This window comes from Elephas maximus, chromosome 14 (assembly GCF_024166365.1).
Source record: "Elephas maximus indicus isolate mEleMax1 chromosome 14, mEleMax1 primary haplotype, whole genome shotgun sequence".
NCBI classification, from domain to species: domain Eukaryota; kingdom Metazoa; phylum Chordata; class Mammalia; order Proboscidea; family Elephantidae; genus Elephas; species Elephas maximus.
Genome location: NC_064832.1, coordinates 49,316,168 through 49,341,369, shown reverse-complemented (window position 1 = coordinate 49,341,369; position 25,202 = coordinate 49,316,168). Strand labels below are relative to the sequence as shown.

The 25,202-nt window shown below is 37.4% G+C and overlaps 1 protein-coding gene across 2 annotated transcripts in view; it reads left to right on the top strand.

The window, feature by feature from the left end:
- Positions 1-25,202, top strand: part of DIAPH3 (diaphanous related formin 3) — a 581,238-nt gene that overhangs the window by 340,906 nt on the left and 215,130 nt on the right. For both annotated transcript variants that reach the window (XM_049853087.1, XM_049853086.1), the window contains one exon: positions 8,200-8,329. In XM_049853087.1, the coding sequence (XP_049709044.1) occupies positions 8,200-8,329 (130 nt within the window). The remainder of the gene's footprint in view (positions 1-8,199; positions 8,330-25,202) is intronic.

Here is a 25,202-nt window from a genome sequence, read left to right as displayed (position 1 = left end):
TCTCGGCTAGTGGAGCTGTTTTGCCAAGTCCACTGTGGCTGAGATAGGGAGCAAGAAAGAAAGCCTTCCTGTCGGTTTTCAGGCTGAAGGCCATTTCTCAAGAGAACAAAGAAAGGAGAAGAGAGACCAAGGCCACAGGAGCTGAGATAGCTCTGTACCCATTTGGAAGAGACCGGTGCAGCTAGTGCAATTAAGAAGTGTTTAGAGATTACTTAGAGCATCACTATGGCGTTAGTCATGTCAAGCTCTTAATCACTGATTTTGAATAGGGGAAAACATGTTGTAAGGTCTTAGGGTGTCTGTTATGTTTAAGAGTGGAACAGGCTGGTCAGCTATATTTTGAACAGTACCTGCACCATTTTCTAAGGACTGGAGATTAATCACAGCCTATACAGCTATATTAAAACAAATGAGAAAATATATTCTCCCTAATATTAAAACACTAAAGAAAATGCATTTTTGCTACTTCAGCTCCTCCCCATCAGAGGTGGGTAGGTAAGGTGAATCTTACCTACTGTCATCTGGTTTAATCCAGTCTCCTATTTTTATAAATTTTATAAATGGAAGATCAAAAATTAAACAAAATGCCCCAACCCTGATACTCTGGGATACTTATTGTTTACCTCTCCTTCACCAAGGGCCTGCATTGTCTCTACATTTTCATGATTAGAGGCAAAACACGTGACATTATTATCCATATACTTTGTCAGTGGTATTTATGAGCTTTTGTCTTTTGGAGGATGATATGATGATGATGCATAGGTGGCTTTGAACCATGGTTGCAGTGTGGGGACGTGCAGAATAAAACTATCTGCACTACAACAATAACACATGAGGTATATCAGGTAGGGAGTTCTGTTAAGTTCCTAAAACGTAAAGTTTGGAAGTTCCTGTTTTGTTTTTTTCCCTAATGGGGGGAAAAAAAGATCATTTAAAATTAGTGTATTTGATCCACTGTATTAAAGATCTAAACATTTTCACTTTCTTAGCATTTACTTCATTGTTTTTATTAATCATTTCCTTTAAAAATTCTTATTATTGGATTAAGAACTCAAGGCACTAAAATAACACTTTAGTTTAATAGCTTTGGTTCAACAGTATTGTATTCCATTGAGTTTTTTGAGACCATACCAAACCAAGAATATTTTTATAGCTCTTGACATATATTACAGAATTGTTTTTCTAGAGGATGTAAATAATTTGCACATGCCATCAGCAGTATATGAGAATGCCAGTTTCACTGCAGCCTTGCCGTGATTACGTGTTCTCAGTAAAGGGTTTTTGTTTGTGAGAGGGGGCCGATATAGAAATAAAGAAAATTCTTATACAGAATATATAGAAAAATATTATCTTGTATTTTTTATATCTTTGATCACCAGAGAGCTTAACATATTTTTATGTTTGTATTCTAATTGTATTTCTTCCCTTGTGAATTATTTATTCTTGTTCTTTTTCCATTTGGCTATTTAATTGTAATGTTTTCTCTAAATATTAAAAGGAGCTGATAAATAGTCCTTTTTATAAAGAACACTGAGCAGTTTCAGATATTTTGTGGAATAAGGTGGCAGTATAAATAAACAGAACATTGAACAATGCAATATATACTGTAACAAACTCAAATTTTACTAATATGCAAAAATGCTTTTCATGTAGCAGTTGCTATGCTTATGAAAACCCAAGAGAAATACATTAGAAATAAAGTTCAAAGTATGTCTGCGAGGCTATGGTAGAAATCAGCCTATTGCAGTTATAAAGGTCCACGTTGTTTAAAACATTTTCTTACTTATGTTTCAACCCTCTGCTTATGAAACTGGTTATGGAAGTGGCAAAGAGAATGCCAAACTTCTTGTTTTATTGATCTAAGTATTTTTTTTGCCATTCATATTGGAGAGATACCCAATCGCTTTGAAAAATTTGACTGATGCAATGATGATTTTTTTTATATGTATTTATGTGTCAAAAACAATATACTGGTAGTTGGTTTCACGAGTGAATTTGTACTTGCACATTTACTCTGAACTTCCTAAGCAAATAGGAGATAGTCTCAGTGTGTACGCATACATCCATAATACCCATGGATACCTTTAACTTACTTTTACTTAAATGCACAATCCACTTCATTTTGCAAAAGATTTAACGTGGGATCTGATGTTAGTAAATACACTTAAGTAAATCTGTTAAAGGTTAAATTTTACAGATATATTTTCCTCAAACCTTATTGGTAAAATATTTTATCAGTAATCATTTTAATTAGAAATATACTGTTTGAGTGATATGCTTCAGATGACATTTTCTTTATTTTATAGGTAAAACAATAGAATATGATGCTCTCTGAGCTAGAAATGACCTCAGAGGAGACAGTGTCTGTTTTTGGAGGCTTTCCAGAGTAGAATTAGCAGATTATAGGGCTTTAGTATTTTGAACTGCATTAGTGCTCTTTTGTTGTTTTACTACCATATCTGTCCACTGTTTCTGAGAATTTTGTTTCATTTAGAGAATAATAATGAGAGTCGGAATCGACTCAACGGCAATGGGTGGGTAGACTGAGACTTTTGCAAGAAAATTATGTTGTATAGTGGTTAAGAGCTTTGGATTCACAACACCTGGTTTTAAATTTTCCTTTTACCTGTTTAGTAGTTATGTGACCTTGGAGAAACTCCACGGTCTCTTTAAATCTATGTTTTCTTCTCTTAGAAACAGTATAGCAATTGTTCTTCCCTCATAGGGATCTCGTGGGTTTTGAGAGCTTATTATGAGTACCTGCTTCATAGTAAATGCCAAACAAATGAGAGCTGCTGTTATTATCCTCAGCATTAATAATATGCACAACTTCACGTTTTCTAAAATGTTCATGAGGTCATTACAGGGTTCTCAGAATTTTGTCGTGTTTTTGGTGTTCATCAATGTCTACAACATCTAAAGGCTTACTGCTGTTTTGATACAGCTTTAGATCCTAGAAACTTAATGGAGAGAAAAGTTACTTATTTTACAATATTATTAAGATATAAATTTTCTTTATTCATAGAGTGAAGGGTTAGCATTCTTTGGATTCTAAATATTACTGAGAAGTTACTTAGTTATTATTTTTGGAATTTTCTTTCTTGTGACTGAAACAATGGAATATTCTTTTAAGTGCCATCCAAATATGTGCTGATACCTTAAATTTTTTCCAGACCTTGCATTGTAGCTACAAAGGAGTTCTCCAGACTGACAACTAGGCCATGATTTATTACAGGATCTGCTTTTAACATTATTTTGTCTGGAATGAACAGAGTGGTTGGAGAAACTCCATCCATCTTTTTGTTTATTTGACATCTACGCCACATTAAATGTACCTTAAAGAAACAATACATGAATAAGAAATTCTGTTTAACAGTGATGATTACTTATCAGCAAGATAAATCTCTTGACAATAATACAAAAAGAATTCTGTCAAGCAATGTCTGTGAAAATTTAGATAAAGTATATTTCTTAACCTGAACAGATTTTTGAAACAAATATTTAGCTTCATTTTCTTTCCAGGAGTTAGCATTACAAAATGTGCTTTAGTCATCCTTCCTCTGTAACAAAATTAGTACTATTTCCCAAGCTTTTCTCATCCTAGATCAATCACTGACTATGATGAGTCATTTGTAGAAGTAAAATGTGCCCTTTTTATTGTTAATGTTATTCAAAGAAATTAAAAAACTGAGCAAATAGGTAAAGACACTTGATAAATACAACTTACCATGCTTGCATGCTTTTGGAAGGATTGCTTTAAGAAAAAAAAAAAAAGTACTTTGGAGGAAGGAGGTAGGGAGGGGATAGAGTAATTGAGGTAAGAAGAAAACCCTAGCAGCACTGAGAAATTTTTCCTGTGAATGTTAGGAAATAAGTGAAGAATCTCTGCCGTGGCACTTGGAGCTGCATACGTAGTAGGTTGTAATGAGACACCGTGACTTACCAGTAAAAGGGCACCGTCTGTGCTTCCTAGCTGAACCTTTTCTCATTTATTGATCTAGTTTCAAATTTATTTATTTGAAACTTTGAGTAATATTTTAGTCTCCTGATCATTAAGTACAGATTTTGGAAGGATGGGAGAATTGTGCTTCCATTCAGTGAGTACAGTTTTTATTATTAGCCTCTTATCAATATGCTGCTTGCTAATCAATTGATGTTTTTGAAAATACAGCCCACAGAAGTGTCCTCCTCCTTAAATTAGTTCTTAGCTTAATGATTATCTCTGAATAATTAGAGTCTGTGTTTGACATATGTACTTAATGTTTAGTAAACTTGTAGATACTACAAACTGTATTATGCTCAAGAGTTCCAATTGTGAATTCTTGTCGCCCATGAATATAGGTCAGGATTGATACCGTTGATTATTGTTGCATTACAGAGATTTTTCTGGCTGCATTAATGCTGAGGTTAACCACCAAGCCCCCCTTTTCTAATGTCTCCCCAGCATGTGCATCAGGTTCTTCCCACCCCGCGTGTGTTTGTGTGTGTGTTTTCATCACTGCACTCTCCTAGCAGTTTTTGGCTGCTTAGTTACGTCCTAAATACCACTGGAAAACTCTTCCCAGGTTTTACAAGTTATAGAGATAGATGGTGCTTGTCTTAATCAGCATTCCACACAGGTTATCTAAATTCCCAGGAGAGGAGCATAGTAAGGAAGATTGGTGACAGCCTGGGACCAAGAGTCCAGAGAAAGGGCCATTTTCCCCTAAGTAGTCAAATGCTGTAAAGGAGGGGGAAAATAAGTAAATAAAAGAACTTTACTACTCGGGTGCTTAAAACAAAAGAACACAGCTTTTAGCTAACTCTTTGTCTAGGTAAGAGAAAAACATTAGTGAAGGTTTGCCACTTTTTCTTGTTGTTGTTCATTCCAAGATGGTAGTATTTTATTTATACTAAGATAGAACACAATTGTAGAGTTGTAAGATAGCTTTTCCAATAGGATTTAACGCTCTCAAGTTTTTGGTAAAAAGTGAGGCTCACTGACCTAAGCACTCAAAAATAACTTCTGAACTAAGATTAGAACTAGGTTTCCTTATTTTTATTCATATATATATATATATATATATATATATATATATAAGTTACATGTCACTATGTCTACCACCACTTAACCAGTTGTCATTGGGACACTTCCAATTTATGGTGACCCCATGTGTGTCAGTAGAACTATGCTCCATAGGGTTTTCAATGGCTGATTTTTCAGAAGTGGATAACCAGGCCATTCTTCCCAGGCACCTGTATAGACTTGAACCTCCAACTCTTTGGTTAGCTACTAAATGTGTTAACCCTTTGCATCAGCCAGGGTCTCCTATTAACACTTTAGTCCATTATGATGAATACTTACTGCTTGTGGAATAGGAAGTGAACTCAAAGATCCCTTTCTCTGACCAGTTCTGCTTTCTTATTTCAGCCATGTGAAAACTAAGGCCCAGTAACTTGCCTAAGACGAGTTAAAGAAAAGCTTTAGCATTACCAGACCAGCCAGGCATGCTAGTTGGAATTATTCTAGGTAGTAATCAAGTCATTTTTTGAGGCATACTCTTTCAAAACACTCAGCTGGATGTTGTGAATCTATGTTCCTTATAAATGAAACATCAGACAATGGACTAAATAATCATATTCAGTCAGTTTTGAAGATACATGTATTCAGAGGGTCAGCATAGCATTTGAACCTATTGCATGAGTAATCGTGAACATCAGCTGTTTAGGAGGGTAGCTCAGTGTTTCCAGGGATTTGATAGTTTTGGCATCAATGAATAGACATATGTGCAAAATTGTGTGATGACACAGTATCTCTCTCATTTTGCCACTATCAGATATTAACTATTACTCAGTGTATTTCTGATAGTGACATAATATTCAGTGGTATGGAATTTAAAAAATTTTACATATGGCAACATCAATATAGGAGACTATTTTAAAATAAGAAATTGTTGGGAAAGAAGTAAGAAAATAGGGCTGTGTTCAGTTAGGTATGCCAAGAATTTCCAACTCTAAATTAAATTCTGGTATGAAAAGTGATTTTTTTTTTTTTTTTTCCATTTTGTGTATCTGTTCTGAATGTTTACTCAATTGTAGGGAATGCTACCAGATTACATATGTGTTCTCCGTCCACACTCCTTCAAATCCTTTCTCCCCCACTCAAGACACAAAACCTTGGCTAATTTCTGTTCATCACTTAGATTTTAGCTTAACCACCTCCCCCTTCTTGTAGCAATCCCTGGCCATTCCAGCTCAGGATGGGCCTACCCTGCTCTTTTCCTCAAGCCTCAGTCCTCCATTCTTTCATTCTACATGCTTATTTTTGGCTCATTTAATCACCTTTGCTAGCCTTGGGGGGTAATACCTCACAAATTGGTGCTTCTAGACCTGTCTGCCCCGAGTTCTACACCATGCCTTTTAAACAAGAAAAATATCACCTCTGAAGGATCGAAAATGGGTTCTTGGAGCTGAAAATATCCTGCTCTTTTTGTGTATGAAGCAGAAATAATACAGTACATGAACGTGTATACAGCCTCTCTGTGGTTTTAAAAGTTTATGGAGCAGGACAATTAGGAAAAAGGCATCTAAAAAAGCTTGTTGTGGGGTAGGGCTGAACCCAATGCTGTGGTGTCGATTCTGACTCATGGCAACCCCATAGGGTTTTCTTGGCTGTAATCTTTATGGAAGCAGATCTCTAGGCCTTTCTTCCATAGCACCACTGGGTGGTTTTAAACTGCCAACCTTTAGGTTAGTAGTCGAGGGCAAACTGTGTCACCCAAGGACTTTTTGGGGGGAGGGGGCAATAATAAAAACATTGAGAAACATTGTTCTACATCTATATGAACCTTTGTATCTTCAGGACATTTCTACCTGATGTGACATAGAAACTTCTTCAAATTCAACTTGTCCAAAACTGAAACAGTTATCTTCTTTGCCTATCATACTTAAATCTGTTTCTCATCCAGTCTGTTCTATCTCAACTAATGACATTATCTGTGTTTCTGGGCCTGCTTTTCCCTCTTGTCTCCATTCCCAGGCACGACCTCAGTTAAGGCCATCTCCTTTCCCTGCCTGGATTATTGTCACAGCTTTTTGAATTTAATTACTCTTCCTGCTTCTGTTATTGCCCCTTCTCTAATCTTTTATGCGTAACTGCCTAGAAGGAGCTTTCTGAAGTGCATGTCTGATCCTCTCTGGTCCAGCTTAAAACTCCCATTGCTTTTAGGACCAAATCTTATTCCCATTTCATGGCATACCTGTCCTTTTATTTTCTGATCCTTCCCAGCCTTTCCAGATTTCTGTCTTCTCCCTGCTTGCCCTTCCCAACACATGTATGCTGGAGTCACTCAGACCCCCCAAATGTGCCATATTCTTCCTCATCTTTGGCCTTTTTCAGATGCTATTCCATCTGCCTGTGATATTGCCCTTTTGAATTTTCTCCTTTCCTAGGCCTGCGCAGCTTCCTATCTTCCAAGATTCAGTTTAGATGTCATGTCCTCCTTGATGTAGTCTGATTATTTTTTACTGTACTATTTATCACACCAAAGGAGCCCTGGTACCTCAATAGTTAAGGGCTTGGCTGCTAACTGAAAGGTCGGCGGTTCAAACCCACTCAGCCACTTTGTGGGAGAGAAGACCTGGTGATCTATTCCTATAAAGATTACAGCCTGGGAAACCTTAGGGGGCAGTTTTGCTCTGTCACATGAGGTCACTAGGAGTAAGAATCGACTTGCTGACACACAACAACTACATTTATCATGCCAGGGTAAATACATGTTTTCTGTTTCTATCAGCTTCCTGAGAAAACATTGTCTTAAATATTATTTTATTGCCAACTCCTACAGTAACTGGTAGGCATTCAGTAAGCATATGCTAAATGAATACATCGATGAATGCTCAGACTGTTTATTTCAAGCACTACTATTGTTAGACTTTCAGATTATTCCATTTTCCTAGGCATTTCACCATATTTATATTTTTCCATAAAGCATTGCGTACTAGATTGAGTTAAACTTATTGCTTCTTTATAACAAATATTAATGATTTTGACTAAACAAGTAAAATGTAGCTTTTCAAGAATTTAAATATTTATTTTTCAAAATGGAATCAACTAATGCAACTCTCATCTTCTCTACAAAATACAGTATTAGCTTTGTGTAAGTAGGCCAATTATTAAAATATTGTTGCATCTTATTCTGTGTTTTTCTCTCTATTTAGCTAAAGGACACGAAATCAGCAGATCAGAAAACAACACTACTTCATTTCCTGGTGGAAATATGTGAGGAGAAGTACCCGGATATCCTGAGTTTTGTGGATGACTTGGAACATTTAGACAAAGCTAGTAAAGGTTTGTGAATTTATAGACAACGTTGAACTGCTCTGGGTCCTTAGTTAATATCTAAAGATAGTAATAGTGTCTTTTACTTGTATAGACTTTCAGCTTTGTCACAGAATTTTTTATACCGATTATCTAATTTTAAAAATAAATAGAAAGTTGTAGGATATTTATTTTAAGAGTTGTCATTATTGGAGCTAGGTTTTTGGTTAGATAATGAGGCCCTATATTAAAAATATATTATTTTGCAGTTTAAACCTTACGAATATCTGCCAACCCTGCCCTCTGCTGTTCAGGCCTCCTCTCCTGTGGCCAGTGTGAATGCTCCCTTGGTTCAGTGTCATCTACAAAGCACTGACTGACTCTTATGTGTCTGAGCCCCCACACCTGCAATCAGTGTCCCCTTTTGCCTGAATTCCAAACCTAACCCTCACAGCTGAAACATTCCTTCTCTGCCCTAAAAAACCACCCAAACCCATTGCCATCGAGTCGATTCCGACTCACAGCAGCCCTATAGGACAGATTAGAACTGCCCCATAGAGTTTCCAAGGAGCACCTGGTGGATTTGAACTGCCTACCTTTTGGCTAGCAACCATAGCTCTTAACCACTATGCCACCAGGGTTTCCAAGGCCCTAGTAGACACCAAACTGCCAAAAATTCCACTCAACTCTTACTGATACCCACATTTCTAGCCTGCTTCCAGCCCCTGCTGTGGACTCAAATCAGGGAGTAAATACGGTCTTAGAAAAAGTGTGCTTTGAATGCCATTTTGTGACCATTTGCAGAATCCCATTTTCATTTACATATCCTATGGAAAAAAAGGTTACTCAGTTTCAAACAACCAATTTATGAGTACATTTTAGAGGACAGCTCATTTGGAAGTGGGAAGTATCTGTAATCTCATTATTTCCTTTTTAAATTAGAATTTGTCAGCTTAAAGAGAGATTTTTTTTTTCCTTCATAACAGTGAATAAACCCAAAACCAAAGCCATTGCTGATGAGTTGATTCCGACTCATAGTGACCCGATTGGACAGAGTAGAACTGCCCAAGAGGGTTTCCAAGGAGCAGCTGGTAGATTCAAATTGCCAATTTTTTGGTCAGCAGCCGAGCTCTTAGCCACTGCCCCACCAGGCCTCTCTGAAGCTTTGTCCTGAGATGTTTCTTTGAAATGTGTATTCCATACAGCTTGGTGAAAAAGTTCAAAAAATTTTGTCTAGAATTTTAAAATCAAATATAACCTCGTAAGTTTATTTTTTTAGTACCACATCCTAATGTTCTCATGATACTAAAATCACTTACTTTGCCCTTCTGTTACCTGAAAAGTTCTCTTTTAAGAAGAAGAAAACCACTAATATATAAACACTAGTAAGTGTTTTGTTGCAATTTAAGAAGGAAAAAATAACTGGAATTATTTTTTCATATTAAACCATTTAGGGCAAAAAGACAGAACAGAATGGGGGGGAAAAAAACATAACTCAGTGATACTCAAAATAGCTTTTAACTGATTGGTTCATTAACTCAAGGGGGCTAACTTTCCTAAAGGGAGATTTATGAAATTTTGGAATATTTGAGCAAACCAAAAAACAGGATGAAAAAGAATTGAAAGTGGCTGTTCTTGCTGGACCTTAAGCCTGCTGAGTAACGGAATACAGTGGTAGATGAAAAGTGGTGCAAAGTGCCTTGAAATACATAGGGAGTTCTCTTTCTGAGGGAAAGATGAATGGGTAGTTAACACCTTGTACCAACCCTAGACCTTTAGCAAGAATTAATCAATGCAAGCATTTTTTGATAATTACAGTTTGCATTTCTGACCAATTCACCATCTTTTGTACCAGTTCATAGTCTGAACAAGTAAGCAGGAGCATACTTCTCTTTCAGATTTGTTTTTTTTTTTTTAGTTGTAGAATTGATTTTCTAGGAATCTTTGGTGTGAACGAAGTTTTTAAAATACAATTTATTTAATTGTAATTAAAATTCTCTATCAATACTACAAGTTTTTGCTCTCTTCAAATATTTAACATTCATAACAGCTTGCAGAGAGAATTCTAATTTGGCAGTTAGAATCTTCAGTTTCTTTTCTTTTTTGGTGTTTCCGTGGGACATTCTGGGGCTTCGGGGGCGTTTAGTTTCCATCTGTTACAGCAGAGGCAGGTGTGTGTTTATGGGTCAGTAGATAGTGCTAATGTGTTTCACAGGGAGCAACCGACTTCATATATGAAACAAAAAAGCCATCACTGAGTTTTTTTTAATAGTGTGGGTGATTGTTGAGCATAATATCTTTTTATGATTGTGTTACCCTATTAATGAATGAGATTTTAAAGGAATACGTGTAACATTTTGGGCGAAAGAAGTCTATGTTTCCTTTGAAGAATTCCAGTGTTCTTATATATCATCATTTAAAAGTTTCCAGATTTGAAATCTCCTCAGTGAGCTATTACATGAATTTTAAAAAAAAAGGACCTTTGTTTTTGAGACGTAACAAATCCTGGTCATTAGCTACTCCTGGATCAGCAGGGGGAACTTTCATTGCAGCTAATGAGCTTACCCATATGACAATTTTCAAAAATCTACTTCATTAGGGCCGCTTCTTCTCTAAGAGATAATGGCTTACAGCTTCTCTGTTGTGTTTCAGTGAAAATATTTGGGGTCATTATTGTATTTCTGTGTGATCTTTCTTTCTTTTACGAACTTGTAAGGGATGAATTATATTTTCCCCTTGTCTAAACAATTGAAATTAATTGACTCTAATATTTTTTAATCTATGAAAGTTTGATTGATTACTTCATAAAAGTCTGTTTCATTATTAACCTGGAATGGTATTTTATTAATGGGTAGAAAACATAACTCTGTTTTCTATATAATAAAAACCAAGATAAGTGTATATTGTCACCTTACTCAGCCCTATCTTTTTTAGGATGATCAGAGCTCTCATGTATTTCCATCATTCCCTAGATACTCAGCTCTGAATTCTAGAAATACCATGCTCATCTGGTCTCTAACTCATTGAGTCACTCATTCATTTAGTAGACATTTGTCGAGTGCTTATTCTGTGTCAGAAACTCTGCCCTTGTCTTAGTGCTGATCCAGGTGTAGTTTCTGTGTCTTAATGCAGCCCAGTCTTTAAGAACTCCCTCACACATCTGGGTTCTGTCTCCTTCTTCTATCAAAGCTCTGAGTGTTCTTGTTGTTAGTAGCCAAATACTGAACGCTTCTCTCTTTTTTTTCTCCCTGTGGCTTCTCTTTAAGCGATCTCTTCAATTCCCAAGGATTTACATGTCATCATTATGCTAATGAATTACAAATTTACATCCCATACTTTCTCTCTGAGCTCACACTTGTATATCCAACAGCTTTCTTGCCATCTCCATCTGCATGTATAATAGGTATCAGGATCATAATATGGTCCAAAATGGGGCTTTTGCTCTCTCCCTTCCAACTTTATGTAATTGAGAAAATCCTTGTCTTCTTTTCTTGTGATTTTCTTTCCCTCATTCATCATGTCTGTTTAGAGCCTTCATCACCTCAACTTAGAGCTGTGTGGTGGATTCTGTGTTCATTAAATCTATAGGCGGTGACAGCTGTGGCCTAGAATGTTGTCTAGTTGTCTCCATCAAGTAACTTAAGTACGTGTCATCTTACCTTTGATGCTTTGGTCTGGTGCTTCCTGGAAACCTCACCTGAACTCTTGCGTATTCCCCTCTTGGTGATAAATTCATAATTTTCTCTAGAAAATCCTTAGACCAGTATTTAAATAACTGCTCTCTAAACTGGGAGGAGCCCTGGTGGTGCAGTGGTTAAAGGGCTCAGGCCACTATCGAGAAGGTCAGTGTTTCGAACCCACCAGCTGGTCCGTGGGAGAAAGATGAGGGAGTCTTCTTCTGTAAAGATTACAGCCTTGGAAACCGCATGGGGCACTTCTACTCTGTCCTGTAGGGTTGCTGTGAGTCGGAATTGACTTGACAGCATTGGATTTGGTTTGGTTTTTTGGATCTAGACCAGGTAATGTTCCTGGACCAGCTGGGAATGAAATGAACTTTTAGAGAAAGGGCAGTATTCAGTGTTATAATGCACTGAGTAGATGCAGTGATCACCCATTTCTAATTTTTCTCACTTTTCTCAGTCTCCACATTTTTAGCTTTCAGGAACATTCTTTGATATCTTATATTTGATATTTTTCTCCATTCTATAGACCTCTCTCTGCTTTTAAGACTTTATTTGTTTGCTTTTAGCTCATAATTCTTTGGTCTGACCCAAATATTTATCTGCCCAAATACATCTCCTGGTTTCTAGTTCCTCATGCCTTTCTAACCTTTTATGATAAATGCTGTACTAAATACCAAATGTTTGTCTTTTATTCACCTACCGTGAGCTCTTAGAACACTTAATTTCCAGGTGGCTGCCACCTGGAAACTGCATAAACTGCGTAGTGTTTGAAAATTTCAAATTCATCTGCTATAACAGGCAGTGTTTTTAAAAGCTTCCATTAATCTCCTCATACTATAGCCTTCCAAAAATACCAATTAAATTTATTAGCAAGCTGATATTCCTTTGAATGTTCAGTATTACTTATTAATTCAGTTGCATTTTATATTTTAAGCACAAATTACAAATATGTGAAAACATTTATTGTACATCAGAGTTAACAATATAGCTGCTAGCATTGTGTTAGTTGGGACCATTATACCATGGAGGCTATAGGTTGTTTGTTTGTGGGAAATATGTAATTCATTTGGTCTTTCAAACCAATTGTAGTATATTAGAGTTTTATGAAAATATACAGGAAACCCTGGTGGTGTAGTGGTTAAGGGCTATGGCTGCTAACAAAAAGGTTGGCGATTTGAATCCACCAGGTGCTCTTTGGAAACCCTATGGGGCAGTTCTGCTGTCCTTTAGGGTCTCTATGACTCAGAATCGACTCTACGGCAACATGCTTGGTTTTTTTTTTTTTTTTTTTCCAAATCAATTGTAGCATATTAGAGTTTTATGAAAGTATACATTAGTGTACATTTCTGCTGATATGATGAAGTAAACTGACAGGACACATTGTTGATGGTGGGGTCATTTAATAAATGATACAATAAATCCAAATTAAAAAAAATTTAGTTGTAGAAGGTAACTATATGGAATTTTGCTTTAATTGAGTTAATGAAGAACACAAAAATGTGTTCTAATGTAAGACATTGTTTCATTTGGTTATAGTTCTTGGTCTTAGAATAGGGTAGTCTACTCTGAATGATTTTCCATTTTATCAGATCAGTTGAAAAAACAGTCTATGGACCTGCTTTTTTGGATATTCACTAGTAATCTATCTAGGAGTATCAAAGGTTCTGCTGCAAACCATGGCTTAATCACCCGATCTTAAATAATTATAAGTATGCCTCAATTCCACTTTTCAAAGAGACAGGACACACAAATTAGTATGTGTATAAGGAAATAATTGAGGCATTCTAAATAAATATATTTGTGACCACCTGCATTTCATTTCAGGGCTAGATCTATGGTATCTCCTGGATTTCATTTTAGAATGCATTTATTCACACTGAACTGTATACTCAGTTTTTTTTTTTATTCACTTATCCCTTATTATTCTTATTCTTATTTTTGCTACTATAATAGTTCTAATTTTATTATAAGCATGTAGCTGATAAAAGCTAGTAAAACTCTGAATTATCTGTTGACACTCTTCCATAAAGGAGATATGGATAGATGGTTTTCCTTTTTTTAAATTATCTGACAGAAATAGTAAAAATCTTTGTTGTCACCTATCTGCATAGCACCAGCTCTACAGATAGACATAAAGTAACAAGCTATGTCTGGAAAGTTAGCCTATGATTCTTATGTAGGCATGTCTCAATGATCTAATTTGCCTATCTGTGGTCATCAAAAGAGGAACTATAAGATAATTTTAATATAGATACAGGCCAGATGTAATAAAAATTACATAACTCACACGTAGGTTTACATATACTTACCATAATGTAATACATGTAAAATTTTGCATTCAGCAAATTCACACTTTTAACACACACAAAAAAAAGTATGACGAATTATAACTGGACCATTCACAAGGTAATTACAGGATTTATGAAAAATACTTATAATGCACTAAAAGCACAGTGGGACCCCAAGGTCCAGGTTGTCTGATGAACAACATTTTATTTCAATCCTGCCAGTTTGTATTTGGCATTATTTGTACAGAGTTGGCATCAGAAGTCTAAATTGGAGACTTGAATGTAAGGTTTTGTGGGTAATCATTTTGAAGTCCTAATATAAACTATTTTTGAAAGCAGCATAGCAGAATAGAAAGAGCATGGCCAAAAATCACGAAAAGGATTAAGGATTCTGTAGAGTGACACTGAAGAACGCTGGGCATGGAGGAGCTACTTGCAGCTGAAGATTGTTTTTTGAGATACTGAGCTAGGAACATTTCTTGAGTCTGCTACCGTTTGGGCTGATAGATGATGATGAAGAAGAAAACCACATCGGGAAGACCTCTATATCTTTTTGGACGTTAGCAGACTGAAAGTGGCATCAAGGCAGCATTGATCTTTTGGAGAAACCAACAGTTTACAGTGTTTGGAGGTTTTTGGCCAAATACAGATTTGAAATAGCTACTCAAGCAGTTCTATCAATGTCACCTATGAGCCATAGGTAACATCAGTAACAGGACATTATCACCAGTGATGGCCAAGGTCTTGGAGCTCTCATAGGCTCCTGCTTGTGAAGCAGTATTTATTGCACCTCTGTTTTGTAACATGAAGTGGGAAATTACAAACAAGGTAGATTGAAAAAAAAAAACACACCAAGATTATTCTGCAGGATAGCTTAACAAAGCAAATGTGTGTACTGTACTACATAGAGAACTAAACAGGAGATGGAACAAATGTGTTTCTGGAAACCTGCTGAATCATGTTACTGCCGAGGTTGACAAGTAACCTACAGGGCGAAGAGGCTTGAAAATGATCATAGACTGCAGATAGCAATGTTAAACTGCTCCCCAGAAATCAGATTGTATTTATGCAGCTTGCAAAATCTTGAATTGGTATTCTTGTCCCTGTAACTCCTGTAACTGCATGGGGGTAGCACCATCATCTTTGAGTATTATGAAGCAGTTACAGGATATTACACTAATGGGTACGTATGGAAAACATTTATCACTAAATCGTGAAATGATTTGGTGTTTAAGGGTGATTATTGATGAGCTGTGACATACCTTTTTCTTATGTCGTTATTTAAAAATACTAGAACAGCTAACACTATATATGCTTCTGAATTTAAGGAATTTTTTACTGACAGGTAATGACAACTGCAATATCTTCAACAAATGATTTTCTTGGGCAAAATGCAAATGTGATCCCTATTAAATTATAGAAGCATTGTATTATGGGAGAGGCTGTGGTTAAGATCACAGATTTTGAAGGTAGACAGTCACAGTTCAAACTCAGGCTGTGCCTCTTGCTAGAAGTATGACCTTGAATGTGTTACTTATCCTCTCTGCACCTCAGTTTTCTTATTTATGAAATGGGAATCATAGTAGTATGGTACTTAGATTTGTTGTGAGGACTAAATAGGTTAATATTTATAAAGCTAGAACAGCACCTAATAAGCATTGTGTAAATATTCTCTATAGCTGATGTAGTTGTTGCTGTTGTTCTTCAGTGATTATGTCTAGTTGCCAAACAGCTACCTGTACTGCCGTTAAAGATACAGGTAACCATGAGTCGATGGGAATAATACATTATTGTAGAATTTGAGTACATACCCAAAAGTGTGTGTTGCCTGAAAATTATGCAACTTTTAGAAATTCTGAAAACACCAAGAATTTTGTAGAATTCTTTTATGGAAAAAATGTTTCCACTTTTTCAAAAGTTGAAGAATATACAAGGGATACATATAGAAAGCTGCACAAACCGTAAGTCTATACCTCAATGTATTTCCATAAATTCAACGTACTCGCATAAGGAATGAAGTCTGAAAATGGCTTCTATTTAACCTTCTCTACTTATCCCAGAACTCTATATTTTTATTTCATATCTTGAACTTTGACATAAGATTCCTTTCAAAAAGGGTTTTATAACTTACTGAATGCCTTTTAGAAACAACTGGTTATTTTTTCTGAAGGTTTTTGGATATTTACCAGGCACAAAATTATTAAAGTATGCCATATGGAAATATGAATTATTGTGCTTATGATAAATGATATGTGATAGAAACATCTAAAATGTGAATCCATCACATTTGTAGGAAAACTTAAAGAAAATCTGATCTTGGGTAATCTTCTGCTTTCTAGAAGGAGATTATCTTTAGTTATGGATTAATAAATGCTTGGTTAGCGAGGCTCTGTAGTCATGTAAATATGTCCATCACTTTGATGGCAGTTTCTCAGCAGCTGTCTGCCAAACTACTTATTTTAAAGAAAAAAGAACTAGTGTTCATTAATCATTTTATATATATATATACATATATATATATGTATATAATTTTTTTTTTTTGGCCCAGTAGGGAAAGAACTCCTTCAAAAATGTTTATTGGACTCTTACCACGGGGCACGCACTGTGCTAGGCCCTTATATCAGTAAGGATTAGGCTTGACTGAGTGACAGAAAACAAAATGATATTGGCTTAAATTAAATTCCTTCATCCATTTTTTCACCAGCCATTTATCAAGTACCTCTTCTGTCCCAGGCATTGTTTCTGATACTGGATAGAGCAGTGAACATAAAAGAAAAGCCTCTGCTCTCTTGCTTCTTACATTTCAGGTGAGGAATACGGAACATAAACCTAAAAAGAAGTCAAGATATTACGTCAGATATTACGTTAGCTCTAGAATGCCAGAGCAGGTTTTTTTTTGTTTGTTGGGTTTTTTTTTTTTCCAATTTTAAATTGAGTGGCCAGAGAAGTCCTCAAGGAGAAGATGATCTCTGAGCAAAAACCTACAGGAGGTGGACCAGCAAAGCATTCGGATATTTAGGGGAAGCACATTCCGGCCAGAGGGAAGAGCAAGTGTGTAGGCCTGTCGGCATGGAAACTGCCAAGCAGTGAGTGAAGTAGGATATAAGGTCAGAAAGGTAAGAGGTCCAGATCGCATAGGACATTACTGATCATCATAAGGATTTTGCCTTCACTCTGAGATGGGAAGCCACTGAGATTTTGAGCAGAGGAGTGATACCTGACTTATATTTTCAAAGGATTGTTTTGGCTGCGATGTTGAAAAAAAAAAATGTAGTAGAGGAAGAGTGGCAGTGTAGTGAAACTACTTGGATGCTATTATAATTCAGGGGAGGGATGATGTTGGCTTGGACTGAGAGGAGCTAGTGAAGGTGGTTAGAAGTATTCAGAAAATTAATATGTCTTGAAGATTGTAAAAGCATCATGGAAGTGGTATTTGCTAACCAAAAGGTCGGCAGCTCGAATCCACCAGGCGCTCCTTGGAAGCCCTATGGGGGCAGTTCTACTCTGTCCTGTAGGGTCGCTGTGAGTCAGAATTGACTCGACGGCAACGGGTTTGGTTTTTTGGTTGTATAGTAAGTTAATTAGGAATCCCAAATTGTGTGCTAATTACATGCACTCTCGTCAAGGATCAGCGCAATGGGAGGGAAGAAGAGCTGAGCAGAGGAAGGCACAGCCACTTGGCGAGGGTGACTGGCTACTCACTTAGCTTTGATTCTTTGAATTTACCTTTGTCTGTTAGAACCAAGCTGCAGTTTATTTTGAATTTGTACTTTTTTACCATCTTGTTTCAGTTTTGTACTTTTTCATCGTAATAATGGGTTTTATAATGATATTCTAGAACTTAGATTTTTTTATTGGCCTTCTTAATGTTCAGATTGCTGTTGTTATTGTTGTTTAATTATACTGTGATTCGTGTTTGCCAGTTTTGTTCTTCCAACTTATTTTTTAACTTGCGTTTATAAAACATTTTTATAGCTTTATAAAATACCTCTATTACTGTAATTACAAAATTGTTTTTTTGGGAGCCCGAAACTTTGCAGTTCCTAGTTTCCCTCTCAATTTTTTCTGTGAGCCTAAGAAGATTAGTTTTGAATGTTTAAACTGGCTTGTGGTACTAAGGTATTTTTTAAGCATTATTTAAAGAAATTAATTTCTCTAGATTGCATCATGATACTTAAGAATGAATGTGACATTTCTTAGTGAGTTTGTTATGAACAAATGACCAGCTGCTCCAGAAGATAGTCAGAGGATTATTTTTTTAATTACAAAGATTATTTAAATGTTCGTTGTTGGAGCCACTGTGTCAGTCCATCTCGTTGAGGGTCTTCCTCTTTTCCACTGACCCTGTACTGCAACAATGAGCTCAAGCATAACAAAGATTGTAAGGGTGGCGCAGGACCGGGCAGTGTTTCATTCTGTTGTGCATAGGGTCGCTATGAGTCGGAACCGACTCGGCAGCACCTAACAACAACATTTAAATGTATGTAATCTCAACCCTGTTATTTGAAATCTTAATTTAGTAAATATAGAGGCTGTGGTTTTACAAAAAGCCTATATTCATGATTGCTTTAAACGTAAATATTTATAGTTGTGACTTCAGCTTTTATGCTACAGCTTCTTTAACAGCTCTAATGTATAATTATCACAATGACAAGACACTTGAAGACAAGTCTGTTTCTTAGACTTTAAGTTCTAGACATTTAATCAGTTGTTATATTTTCTCATTTCATAGTCAGTGCTCAAGAGAGGTTAAAGTTAAATCCTAAATCCAAAATCGGTTCCTTGAACAAACACTTGAGTGCCTGCAATATGTTATGTAATCGAAGATACAAAGATGAATAGAATGTGATCTTTTCACTCAAGGAATTTCCAGTCAATTAGAAGAGACAAATAAAAAGATGAATGCAATAAAATGTAGTAATTGTAAAGATTGAGATAATTATCAGGTATGATGAGAGCCCAGGGTAGGGAGAACACCTCACCTGGGAACTTGCTGAAATTCTTGACTCTTGACTCTTGTTATAAAGGATGAGTAGGACTGACCCAGGGAAGGAGCGGACAAGGAAGATAGACACATATTATTTCTAGCATCAGATAAAGAATGGATAAAGGGATTGGGGGAAGGGCAACTACAAGCTTGTGGTATCTTGGGAATACAGTGTAGGAGAATATGAAGTTGACTGAACAAAGTTGGGTCTTGCTTAGGAACTCAGATGTTATCATGTAAGCAGTTTATGGGCAGATTTTAAACAGGAAAGGAACATCTTTAAATTAGTGTTTGTCCAGGAACCCCCATGGGCAGTGTGTCAAAGGCACCGGAGGAAAACAGTGGGAGACTAGTGATCGAAGAAGAGATAATGGTTCATGATGATTTGAATAGTGTTCAGACCAGGAAGGAATTAAGTCGTACTCGTCAAGTAAAATAAATGCAGTATCATAATCTGAGGGTTGCAAGACAGAGGAGGGTTATGGCTAGCAGGTACCAGCACAGGAAACAGAATCGGGATTACAGATGGGGAGCAAGTTGGGGACCAAGGCACATGACATTTAAGATGCCTGAGAGATATCCCATCTGACTGAATATTGTTGTTGTTGTTGTTGTTAGGTGCCATTGAGATTCTGACTTTCTGACTCATAGTGACCCAATGTGACGGTAGAATTCCCCATAGGGCCTTCTAGGCTCTACTCTTTTTATTTATTTATTTATTTGTTTGTTTGTTTGTACTTTAGATGAAGGTTTACAGAACAAACTAGTTTCTCATCAAACAGTCTGTGTACACATTATTTTATGACATTGGTTAACAACCCCACGACATGTCAACACTCTCCCTTCTAAACCTTAAGTTCCCTGTTACCAGCTTTCCTCTTCCCTCCTGCCTTCCAGTCCCTGCCCCAGGGCTGGTGCACCCTTTTAGTCTTGTTTTTTTCCATAGGCCTGTTCAGTCTTTGGATGAAGGGTGAACCTCAGGAGTGACCTCATTACTAAGCTGAAAGGGTGTCCAGGGGCCATACTCTCAGAGTTTCTCCAGTCTCTATCAGGCCAGCAAGTCTGGTCTTTCTTTTTCAGTTAGAATTTTGTTCTACCTTTTTCTCCAGCTCTGTCCTGGACCCTCTATTGTGATCTCTGTCAGAGTAGTCAGTGGTCGTAACTGGGCACCATCTGGTTGTACTGAACTCAGTCTGATGGAAGCCGTGGCAGATGTGGGTCCATTAGTCCTTTGGACTAATCTTTCCCTTGTATCTTTAGTTTTCTTCATTCTTTCTTGCTCTCAAAGGGGTGAGACCAGTGGAGTATCTAGGCTCTAGTCTTTTGGGGAGGAGATCACCAGGTCTTTTTCCCATGTAGCTGCTGGGTGGGTTTTAACTACCAATCTTTCGGTTAACAGCCAAGTGCTTAACCATTGTGCCACCAGAGCTCCTTTAATTGAATATTAACTAGGTAAAGTACAAAATTCAAAATGGCCTTAAAATAGACTAGTCCACTCTTTTATTACAGCTATGTGTTGTTACTTTTCTTCTAAAAAATGAAAAAAGAGTTTAAAAAAATGATTAATTTCTTGGTCAAGAAATGTGACAAAGTTGAAAGATAAAATTCACTCACAGGTCACATAAAGAGACACCAGTCAACACATCTTTGAGGGCGTACAGTTTAAAACTCCCTGCTCTAGTTGAGATTTCTGATACAAAAATATAGTCACTGACCTCAAAGAACTTGAGATGTGTGAAAAGTGTGACTAAAAGTGTAAGTATTTGAAGATACATAAAGGCACTGTCTATGGAAATATAATAATTGCTAAAAAAACAAAACCAAAACAAACAAAAAAAAGGAAATTCTTAAAACACCTCTTTAGTTTTACCTGTCAGATAGCTCTGAATGTGAGATTGTATTTTATTAGCCTAAAATTTGTGCATGCCTTTCTTCTAAGCGTGCTTTGGTCCTTATTTAAAAACCAACAGTGAAAGGTTGGTCAATTACACTTAAATCCACTTAACTATAATGTACATGTAACGTAATCAGAGACCACTGATGAAGCTTAAGAAATGCCTTAGAGGGATTTTCATCTGTGGAGTAGCCATAAGAACCATTTTTTAAGACAGCTTGCTTACTCTTTATGGTGTGGACCTTAAATGTTTGCATATGCTCCAAACATTGCCAATATTTTACTCTTGAAATTAGCGACTCTTCTTCTTAGCCTGACTTCCGCAGCACTGTTCCTGGTCTGATGATGATGATAATGATGATGATAGTGATTTTCTTTACTTTTCCTTTGATTCTAATATTATTTCCTTCAGTCTTTAAGGGTTACCTTCAGTTCTAAGGATAAGAATAACATACCACATAGTACATTCTAGTTTTAAAAACTTCTTTATCCTATGTCATAGCATTAGACCTTTTATGAAATATCTGTGAGGTAAAATTTAAGGCAGAATTCTTTCCATTTCACTGACTAGAAAATTGAGTCAATGAGAAATTGCTTCGATCACAAAGATACAAAGTAGTTCCTGACCCTTGGGCTACCAAAGTGTTAGGAGAAGCTCAAGAGCCTTTCATCCCGTGGAGTAAGTCCTTCTCTCATGCTACTGTACTGCTCACTCTATCTTTAATTACAAGAACTGATCTTCTCTGAGGGCAGCCCAGACTGTTTAGCTGCTCTGAAGATGTCAACTCTTGAGGCAAAAATGTGCCTCTCTTACACCTCAGGTACTCTAGTTTTTGCCCTCTAAACTCTGACATACACTTCTCTATCTGACATTTGCCTTGTGTTTATTTCCACATGGGTGTTCCTCACAGTTCCTCCTTTCTACGGACCTTTTCCAAATTTGATGTGTATGCGTAATGAAATTGGATAAACAGACTAAAACATAGTACTTTAAGTATATGGTTTTGTTCAGTGGTGGAATATTATCTTAAATGATCATTTAAAAAATATATGTACATAGTAGCATATCTTTCTGTGTAAGTGTCTGTCCATCCATCCAGAACGCTTGAGTATGTTCCCCTGACTCTAGCCGTATGTGGATTACTTTGGATTGCACTAGGCAAGACAGTACAAGAAACCAATCATTATGTGAAAACCACGTCTATTGATTTAACTGTCGTCATTGACAGGTAAGCAGTGACTTTAAAATGAAAGAATAATTTCTATAAAACAGTATGGTTAAAAATAAGGTCTGGAATGAAACTACCTGAGTTCACATTCTGGTTTCACCACTTCCTAGGTTGTCCTTATGTACCCACTCTGCTCCAGTATCTTATGTAAAACGGAAAATAACAATACCTACTTTGTGATGTTCTTATGAGAATTAAAAGAATTAATTCATGGAAAACACTTAGAACATTACTTGACGTACATACCCCACCCCAACAAAAAAAAAAGATCAGTTGCAGTATAATCATTTCCAACTCATGGTGGCCCCATGTGTTTCAGGGTAGAACTGTGCTTCATAGAGGTTTTCGGAGCCCTGTTAGTGCAGTGGTTAAGACTTATGGCTGCTAACCAGAAGGCTGGCAGTTGGAATCCAGCAGCCACTCCTTGGAAACCCTATGGGGCAGTTCTACTCTGTCCTATGGAAACCCCGGTGGCGTAGTGGGTAAGAGCTACGGCTGCTAGCCGGAAAGTTGGCAGTTTGAACCTACCAGGTGCTCGCTGGAAACTCTATGGGGCAATTCTACTCTGTCCTATAGGGTCGCTATGAATCAGAATTGTCTCGACAGCAACAGGTTTGGGTTTTTTTTTTTTTTTTTTTATCAGAAGTAGATCACCAGATTTTCTTCTAAGTTGCCTGTGAGTGGATTCAAACTGCCAGTCTTTCGGTTTGCAGCAAAGTACATAACCATTTACACCACCCAGGGACTCCCTGATGTGCGTTTGCACTTAGTTTTAGTTACTATTACTACTTCTACTACTATTATGATGATGACTATTACTACTATTACTTCCACTATTATTTCTCTACCAATATACTGCCTTTTATGAACCTAATTCATATCACAAATTGGATGTATGGATGTTAAATTTTTCTGAGCATACACTGTCCTAATGAAATAATTTTATGTTTTTGAAGCTTTGTTTATTTAATCAGAAGTTTCAAAGTTTTAGGAAGTATAAAGTGGTCAAACCACCTGTAAGATTTCTTGAGAAATGTAGAAGAAATGCTGATGAGCCATTAGAGGAGAGATCAAATAGACTAGATGTATGCACATGTCTGTCTGTCTGTCTGCATTGCACATGCAGGCAGGCTGTGCTTCAAACTTCCAAGCAGCATAAGACTATAGGAGTGAGACACATACACCCCCGATACCAACCATTCTATAGGTGCTACGTTCACCTGTGATCAAGCCGGACACACGAGAGGCTGACACAGGGAATAAACAGTGAACAATAACAGCAGATTCTTGAAAGGAGCACCGCTTACTCTTCCCCAGATCACCTATGTCCATTCTTATGTTGCTGGGCATGCACACTGTGGTTCAGGTCAGGTGTTGTGTTCATGTCATCACTGCCTCTGAGTGCCAACATACTGTTCAAGGCTGCTGCTCTGCCACTGGGCCTTGCTGCCCTCTGGTTCCCTTGCTTTGCTGCTGGGCCCTTCTCAGGCCTCTGCTGCTGGCTCCCGCCATGCTACCCAGGCCTGCGGGGCTCTCTTGCCACCACACTACCTGGGCCCCCACTTCCCAGGGGGGAAGCATGCAGCCCCTGCACAGGGCACACCCAGGCCTCTCTTGCCCTGCACAAGCAAGTGATACAGCTCTTTTAGCTCCACTGGCAAGCCTCCTGCCCAAAGGCATCCGGTTATACGCTGCTGTAGGAAGACCCCTACACTGGATCTGGCAAGGCAGCCCCTGCACTGAGCACACTCAGACCTCTACCCTGCATGGGCAAGTATTATACAGCTCTTTTAACTCCACCGGCAAGCCTCCTGCCTGAAGATGCTCAGCTCTCAGTCCGTGGGCTGGCAAGCTCACCATAGCCACCTTGCTTCTTGGACCAGGAAGCCTACCACAGCTGCCTCACTCTGTGGGCCGCTGCTGCTGTCTCTGACCATTTGTGCCATCTTCAGGGTTACAGCTCTTTTTTCTGGGTCTAAAATATTCTCAGCAAAAAGACCCTGGGTCCAAAGGACATGCTTCACTCCAGACACTTAATGATGGTAGTGAGTTCCCCCTGAACCTCTGTAGGATTGGCCCTTATATAAGCAAACTCCTTGTCAACTTTAAGACATGGCCCTCCTACCAGGACCACAAACTGACCAACCCGCTCTTTGAACTGTGAGTCACTTATTTTGCATCCAGTCACCTTGGTGGATTTCAAGACACTCAATTTGCCTAGTTAACAGACCAATCCCGTGCAAGATTGTGGCCCAGCCAATCATTCTGGGAGAGGTAGAAGACCGTGACTAGAAGGCCATGTAAACAATTCACTACACCACACTAGAAGAGCAAAAGGATTTTCTTCTCTGATGCAGAGGACTTTGAAAAAAGAAAAGAAAAATTGGATATAAGAAGAGTAAATGAAATACCATAAACCAAAAAAAAAAAAAAAACTCATTGCCATTGAGTCGATTCTGACTCATAGTGACCCTATAAGACAGAGTAGAACTGCCCCATAGGGTTTCCAAGGAGCACCTGGTGGATTGGAACTGCCGACCTTTTGGTTAGATGCCATAGCTCTTAACTAGTACGCCACCAGGGTTTCCATAGACTGAGTTAAATAGATGTCTTGGTTATGAATAACTGCCAATCGGAAAGGAAAATGAAAGAGCATAACATAGGATCTATGTGTTACCACCATGGGTAGTGTACTGCAAGATATTGGGGACATGAATTACATAGACTGAATTGATACACTAAATGCAATCTTGATGGAAATATTTCATGTACCCATTATCTGAGTTGCTGCCTCAGTTTTAAGAGTCACCACGAGAGAAGAT